The 8,532-nt window shown below is 35.0% G+C and overlaps 1 protein-coding gene across 4 annotated transcripts in view; it reads right to left on the bottom strand.

Moving 5' to 3' along the window:
* Nucleotides 1-3,348: 3,348 nt before the first annotated feature.
* Nucleotides 3,349-8,532, bottom strand: part of PHACTR3 (phosphatase and actin regulator 3) — a 116,576-nt gene continuing 111,392 nt past the window's right edge. For 2 of the 4 annotated variants that reach the window (XM_049816547.1, XM_049816548.1), the window contains exons 11-13: nt 8,073-8,213; nt 6,234-6,310; nt 3,349-4,240 (exon numbers count right to left, since the gene is read on the bottom strand). In XM_049816547.1, the coding sequence (XP_049672504.1) occupies nt 4,225-4,240; nt 6,234-6,310; nt 8,073-8,213 (234 nt within the window). In that variant the 3' untranslated portion in view covers nt 3,349-4,224. The remainder of the gene's footprint in view (nt 4,241-6,233; nt 6,311-8,072; nt 8,214-8,532) is intronic. The other 2 variants (XM_049816544.1, XM_049816545.1) reach the window with 2 other exon arrangements.

Genomic DNA, 8,532 nt, shown 5'->3' with positions numbered 1-8,532 from the left:
TACTTTATAGCCCTTATTTTATATGCCATTATACTTCTTATTTTGCCCTTTGGTTGTCTTCAACATCATATACACTTCTCTGTCATTTCTTCTGTTATCCCCTCTACCTGCTGAACTTTTCTGTTTTTCCTGTTTCCTTTCTACATTCCTAATACTGCTTTTATTATCAACACAGAGACCTTTACTTACAGTAGTGTTCTTTAATATTTTTTCTCATACGTTACTGAAACCACTCAGTCAGTATCTCTCAAACTCTTACCTATGTTCATTCCAGCTAGTTCTGAATGCAGCTGTTATGCTATATTGCTATTACTATTGTCTAATATTTTTTTAAAAGTCTAATAGACTGGCTTTCCTCATTCTAAGTTGTTGGCTGTTATTTAGGTCTCATGTTGATTTGACTTTCTTCAAACCCACCAATCATTTTTTTCAAAATACTTATCCAGTAGAATTTCCCTGCTGAACCTTACCACTATCGGCATCTTTGGTGACACTTAACGAGTTTCCTTTTATTAACTTTTTGTTGGCTTGCCTGTACAATCTGTCTGTCCTGCAGGTCCTTCATATATCTTTGAGTTATCCTTCATTATTTCTGAGAATAACCATCTCCTAAAGTTTATTTTCAGAGGAAAAAACAGCAGGATTTAAAATTGAATTTTAAGGTAAAGTTAAGGTAGAAAACTCTTTGACAGAGGTCCTCAAAGAAAATGGGAAACTCTATTGATTTTTAAATTAATTCTTAATCTTTATATTAATATTGTCTTTAAATTAAAGAAAAAAGAAAAGTCCATACTCAAAGACTGTAGCCTGAACTCAGCACTCACCAAGCAACCTACTGTAATTTCAGTTTGCCTCACTCAGAGCAGGGGGTGGGATCTAATGACCTTGGGAAAAGACCTAGGTTCTTACCAACCTAAATTAACCTATGACTTTATGAAAAAGATTGCTTTTATCCTTATTGAAAATACCATCTTTAAAAAAACAACTTCTTAGATCAGAAATGGACGTGACAGATTTCTGCCTAATATGCACTGAGAGTAGAATGCAGAGTAATTGGTGTTCTTAGACTTAATTGATGTGAAATAGTTTATTGTAAACAGAAATAGTTGTAAATGAAAAATATTTCTTACGAATTGATTTTAAAAACACACGCCTGTGTTGTCTCTGGAAATTATTATATTGAAATTGCCAGTAAATAATTTGGTCCACTTATCCCATCTACATAAGTGTAATTAATGCTTTTCTAATTTTTCTGAGCTCCTGATTTTTGTTTGGTTTGGGTTTTTTTGAGCTTGTGATCACTGTCATCTCCACTAGATGGACCTAATGAGATATTAAATTGATTTTATTTTTTTTTACTGGTCTAATCGAATTTTATCTGTATATGAAACAGCATTTTTCTCTTAATTGTACAAGGTTTTAAAAAGTGCACTGCAAGGCCCAAATTTTTTTCTTACGGTGAGTGCATATTGGAAAAATAATACAATTGCTAATTTTAGTGAGGACTCATGATAAAATAGAAGTATGATATTTTTCTGTCCACCTATCAGTCTTTATCCCACCCCACTAACTTCTAAAACCTTTGAGCAGGTACAATGAAATACGCTTCACATTTTTACATTTGTTGTATCACCAGGGAGTATTCACAGCAGCTAAGTTCAGGACAGGGAGATTGCTTTTTCTTTTAGTTTGTGGATGGGAAAGCCCAGGGGTTATTCAAAGCAGACACCTAAATGAAGTGATAGGATTTGTGTACTGCAGGCCTGTTTCTTTTTTCCATTGGCTAGAAGCAGCATACGGAGAATAACCTCCCTAAGCTAAACATGCCCTCAGTGGATGCCATCCTAAGTTCCAGCAATAACTGAGCAGAATACATGGCCCAGTGAATGCATGCAGTCTCCAAGATAGACTTGCCCAGCAGTAAGCTGACAGTAGTTAGCCAACAGTGATTGTGTGTGGTTCTGATGTAGTCACAGCGTTCTTTCTCTTGCGGACCAAAGCAGAAAAAAGGCTGGGATGCTTGCAATGGAAGGACAGTTGAGAACATGGGGAAGAAGCAAAGTATATTGCTGCATAACTACAAGATGGTTAAGTCACATTAGTAATACAGCTCATAGGCATTGTTTGAAATTTGAAAAGCTGCTCTAAGTTCCCTTAAAATATTTTTCTGTTTATTATCTTTTTCAACACAATTTTCATGTGTTTTATACAGTATTTTTATTATCAGTGAAAGTATGCATCACTGCTAAATAGGGGTGTCACTGTCATGGATTATTAGCCAAGTTTGTAGTTAACAGGGTGTCATCTGCTGTTCTTAAACTAAAAATGGTTCTTCTGATGAAGAAACTTTTCTCTCCTTTCTCTTTACCCTTTTTGCATATTACACCTGGACTATCATTATATTGTTATTTAGAATTAATAATATTTTATTAATAATAAAGTTTAAATGATTGATAAATGTAATTAACAGTATGTTAAAAGGCTAGTTATAACGTTACATACTCCCATGAAAAGCCAGCAAGTTATAAAATTGCAATAAATAGAAAAAAAATCTTTGGATCAAGTAATTGGGTAATTCAAGTCTTCAACTGATAGTCACATAAGTCAAGCATTAAAAAGTTATACAAAACTACAGCTAGCTACAACAAAGCTAGCAAGCTTCATTGGTCCTGGGCACCACATCTCCCATGATTCCTCAATTTCTTCTAGTATTGCCCTTACTGACATGTATTTTAAGTGTTGTGCTGTATGGTCTTACCTTCCATTCTTAAATGTTAGTTTATCCAAAGAATAGCTCTGTATTTATGTTATTTCATACCCACACTGAGCAGCAGAAGAGAATTGAAAGTTAGTCCATCCACTGTTTGTATTAATTCTATTCATGACCTTGCAGCAATTTAGTAGTAGTCTATACAAACAATTTTACATACCGTATTTTCTTTATTATTTTCACGCTTCATGGAGATCCTCTCAATGAAGCTACAAGATCGAGAGTGCCTTTTTCAAGTTTTTAACATTGAATGACTTCCTAAAAGGATAGCATTTAAGACTCTTGCAGAGAAATTTTTGTCTTGTGAGTGTATGTGCCATTTTGTTGCTGTTTCATCAGGCATGCTTTCCAGCTATCAGTGTATTTTTTTTTTCTAAGTTTTTCCTTTTAGTAGTATTTTGAGCACAATTCTCAGATGCTTCTAGATGTCAAGCATTACTAGAATGGCTGGCTCTACGTTTTTCTGAACCAGTTCTATTTGCTTTGTTATTAGCATTTAGTAACTTTTTTCTTCTTACTGTCAAGAAACCATTAAAATAATTTGTTTGCTAGACATCAAAGTACATTGTTACATTTCTGTCTATGGTTGTCCAATTTAGTAATTTTGAATGATAATAACAGTGAACTTAATTGTCATTCTTTAGAGGGCCAGAACCTCAGCTAGTGTAGAATGACAATCATGTTATGCTGGTTAGGATCTGGTCCAAAACATTGATATTCCATAAGATGGAAATCCTTAGTTAAGATCATCCTTTTGAAGACTCTGTGTTGATAAAGAAAACAATATGATCTGGTGCGTAATAATTGTAATCTCTTCCCTTCCCAACTGTCCCTGGGGAAAAAAAGAGCTTGAGGAAACATGTTCATTTCCTGCAATAAGTAGTCATTTAATTAAAGAACAAAAGTAACAGGAATCAAAAATGCTTGCAGCTGTGATTCTGTTAGACATTATATAAAAAAGAATGAAATTATAATACATTAAATTAGTTTTTAGAACATGAACTTAAGTGTTTTACAAACTAATTGTGGTAAGTTCAAAATGTCTTGTCAACATAATACTGAATGACAGTGTGTCATGTCCATTTATGTCAGAGGCCTTGGAATGGTAAAGCCTGTACATGCACAACATCTCCTTTTCCAAGATAGACTGCAAAACAGTTTAAAACGAGTGTTAAAGGAGAGTAGTAGGTTCTTTCAAGTAGCTTTACTTCAGTCTTTTTCAGCAGATCGTCCCACTCCACAGGCCACCACTCTTCTGACTTCAGAGCGAAGTACATTTCTGGTTTTTCTTTCTGTACGGAAGTGCTGCAGAGACTTCATCTGCAGAGTCCTTCTTTCACATAAACATCAAGGTACCCTGGACTGAACTTTAGGGAAAGACTTATATATTCCCTGATGTGTGTTCAGCAGCAATATCAAAAAAGTAAAGACAGATTCTTCTCAGAAGAAAATTTCTATGGCCTGTGAAATCTAGGAGATAAAATATATTTGAAATAAGTATATATATATATATATGTAATTTTTAAAAAATTCTATGTTAGATTAACAAAAAAAATTGTTTTTTTTCTAAAAAAAACCCCAGTATTCATTCTGTTTAAATGTACAGTAACAGTATTAAAGAATATTAGCAACTTTAAGTCTTACAACACATTTCCACACATATCCCTTGACTGTAGTGCTGTTACAGTCCTAAGGGCCCAGTCTAACCAGTTTACAGTTATTTGAGAGAGCAAGTGCAAATATAGGTGTGAGGTTGATTTTATTTTTCTTTTAGGAATTAAGCCACAGGTTGTCATTGGTAGAAATATTCTTTATTGTGCAGTGATCTTGTTATTTTGTAAGAGTTAAGCAACGTTGAGCTGATGCTTCGGAATATATGAGGACATACTGTTGGTTTAATGTACAATAGGGTTAAAAGTCTGTCTGGAATAAATATACTCTTGCTCTGTAGGCTTGTTCTTTTGGCTGAGATATGTAATTAAAGTCTCAATCATTTTTTAATGCCTTAGCACTAATTGTAAATTGTAAGCCTGTTTACTCCTAATATCCTGAACAAATTTCAAAATGTATCATTATAATCTACTTAAACTCCCCAGGTAGCTTCAATTAGAGAAGATATATCTCACTTTCAAACTGCAGCCATCCCTTCCACCACCCCCCCCCCCCCCCCCCCCCCTCCATTTCATTCTATCAATGCAGCGCTGTCTTGCCATAAACACTGAGTCTGAGTCCTGTAATGGTAAAAGGGCCCTAACAATTGCATGAACAGTCTACACATACATTACCTAAATATAGCATTTAGATCAATGTACATTGCATTTATGGCTCAAGTGTATTTGCCTAGACAATCTTTTCACTGAGCATCTAAAAGTCAGTTAAGCTGGAATTCATTCCGAGTTCAGAAATAAGCATGGAAATGTGGGCCCAGGCACTGCTGAAGTGAGCCGTCCAGAATGCAAGACTGCACACCAAGTTCCTTAGTATGATGTCAGGCAACTTATTTTAGCAGAGAGCACACCTGAGAATGCTTACAGACAGGGCAAGAGTACACTGTGCTCCCAGCAAGCCCTAAAATTGTGTTAAGGGCAATTGGACCTGCCCAAGAGACCTGACAGAAATTGTAGGAAATAACTGATTGTCATTTCAATTTTTCTCTAACTAACAAGGTCTTTTTGCAAGTAATAATGGCTGTGGAATCAGCCTCTCACATTTTTTCCCACTTAGAAAAGAGAATTGGATGTTTTCATGCATGTTTAAACATAGTGCCTGCCATCAGTGCTAGCACATGAAGCAAGCACTAGATTGACTAGGTTCACACTGGCCCATCCGCTCAGAGGGTGACATGAGTCCAGTTATCTCTCCTGACCATTCTGCTGGACTGCCATTAAGTGTGCTTTGGGGGGTTGCACTCCTTCCAGTAGCAACTGGACCGACTTTCCAGGGATACTGAAATCTACAGGCCGAATCCATTAGAACAAATCCAATTACAACAAATGCGCTACGGGCATTATGTATGTCTTGTTATGGTATGTAGAATTTTATATTTCTTAGGGAAGTTGCAATGTTTGTGATAATAAGGTTGCACACTCAAGTACATTTAATTCAAAAACCTTTATATAGTGTATTAAGTTCGTTTAATTTTTAAAAAATCATATTTTTTTCTATGTTACACCATACATGTAATTTGTCATAGCTTTTGAATCTTCAGTGCAAAGAATGCAAGCTGAGTGATGTTCTGAAGCACTGGGGGCTTCTCAGTGCATGTTAATCAAAGCAAAAAAAAAAAAATAAATCAGAAAAGCCAAGTTCTGAACTGGGAGAGAAATATTTCCATTTTCTTTTAAATAAAGCTTTCTTTGCATATTCTTCTCCCACATCCAGCATGTAAGAGCAAAATCTACAAATTCAGGACTCAGTAGACTCTTTTTAGCAGGCAATGGAAATAAATAGCTGGAAAACTGACCTTGTCAAATGTTTGCTTGATGCATGTACCTCCATTTCATTACTTTTGTATTCATTTAGCTCTTTCCGAATTGCTGCCTAGGAAATGAAAATAGAAGAAGTTTAATAATTTTGTATCTATAAGCATTGTAAAATACTGGACTTGCAGAGTAGAACAGAAGTTTTCTAAAGTAGAAATAATAGGTATTGGGTATAGCAAAGCATACTATGCCAGTAGAGATGCTGAGTATTTAGGTTATATGGATTGGTGATGTGATACTGCATTCATTACTAACAGGGTCACTTCTTATCTAGAAGCAATTCTGACAGGTGAATAAAACCACAGTGCTTATTGTCGCACATCTAGTAAGATTCCAGTTAAATTTATTAAAGATTAAGAGAAGTTGCTGAGAAATTGATCAGCTGGTTAACTGACTTTTATGGGAATAAAAGATATTTTATGTGTCATTTTTTAAAATAAAAATCAGACTGTTTGCCTTATCAACTTGCAAATACCAGTCCAGACTGTGTTATCACCTGTATCCATAAGATTGCAGTCATAAGTGAAGAAAAACATTCTCTTTTGGTGCTTAATATAATGAAATTCAAGACTATAAAAGTGAGAGCATTCTTTTGTTTAAATGGCAACAGTGAGGGAACTGGAACGTACTGGTGCTTTCACAGATTCTTGTATATTTGGTACTTTGTAGTTTAGCTACCTAAAATTATGTACCCATGTTCATGTTTTATATCAGAGATTTGGTTTATAAAAAGAAAAACGAGGAAAAATAATGTATTTGTGTACTCTGAAAGAGAAGTTTTTCAGTCACAAATGCAGTGGTCAAACTCCTGACCCTCAATTCCTGATGTGTGCCACCAGTATATTCAATTGAACTCTGTCACTTCCTTTTTAGCTTATAAACCTGTCTAGTTAGCAATATAAAAACAGTAAAAGTAAGAAAGGCCTTATTTTAATACACACCCAGTACATACATGGAAAATACAGAATCATTATTCCATTGATTAATGTATAACAGCTTATTCACCATTTTAGTGAGCTCAGGAAAACAGCTACTGTAGTAGAAATACATTGTTCCTTTTCTATAGGAGTCCTCTAAAACCATTTGCTACACTTTTTACTGGGGAGACACTGGAATGGAGAATGAAGCGTTTGATCTGCACATCTCAGAACAAAGCAGTAAGTAACAGTCCTGTATTTGCCATTTTACCCAGTAATATCTCAGCATCCCTGCTCGTTCTGCTTGCAGTAGCCCTGAAACTTAAAAAACTTACTCAGCAACTGTTCTGTCTAGAATCATGCTGAACTAGTTTTCTTACTACTTAAGCACCTAAATGTGAAAGTTAAATTAGGATGTAAATCAGCAATGTGGCAGGTATGTGACGGAACAAAAACAAGTGTTTGTTTATGCTTGTGAAAATGTAGGATCAAATGATTCCTTGAACATTCAATAGGAAACAGGAAAGGAAATATTTGTATGTTTGGGACAAAACTTCCAGTCTGAGGATAAATGTTAATACTGCATTGGCTGGTCATGGTTTTGAGTTGCAGCCCTAAAGTATTAAGAAAGATTCTATCCACTTTTTTTTTTTTTTTTTTTCTTCCCCTCCTCCTAGGTGATGGGCTGAGTAGAAGCCTTTATAGTACTAATGAGGTATTTTTAGAAATAGCATTTTTTTATGACAGTATGCATTGGTCAATGTGGTTTCAGCATAAAAATTAATGGTAACATTTACAGAGATTAAGTGTCCCAGAGGTTAAATGTCTTTGCAGACTCTTATGTATCACTATAGACAAAGCAAGTAGGAAGTAGTAATATGTCATTTTCATTATGGGCAGTACCTTATCTGCTGCTGATAGTCTTGTCCACGGTTTATCTGCTCGCCTGTCGTAGTCCTGTGCTTTTGCCACCTCCACATAATCACTGAATCGAATCAGGATTTTTCTGTCTCTTAGTTCATCAACTGTAGGTCTCTGGTTAAGCTGTATTAAATAGTTTTGTGAAATAAAACCAGTTTTAATAACAAACATATCAGTAAAATGTGCAACATTTTCTGCTTTCCATCTTAGCTCAGTCTGCATGTATGTGTATGGGAAAAAAAACCCCACCCTTGGAAATTCCAGGGAAACACTCAATCCTTCAGAGGATTGTTAGAAGAGTAATAATGGTTTAAATGGAGTTTTGCGCTACAGCACAGTGGCTTTCTAATGGACAAAAGAGGAAAATATTTTAACCTGGATATTGATAAAATGCATTTACAATAGATAAAGAAATTGTAACAAATTTATTATGATCAATGTA

Source organism: Accipiter gentilis, chromosome 14, assembly GCF_929443795.1.
Source record: "Accipiter gentilis chromosome 14, bAccGen1.1, whole genome shotgun sequence".
Lineage (NCBI taxonomy): Eukaryota > Metazoa > Chordata > Aves > Accipitriformes > Accipitridae > Astur > Astur gentilis.
Note: the sequence above shows the minus strand (reverse complement) of the source record. Positions and strands in the feature narration are given on the sequence as shown.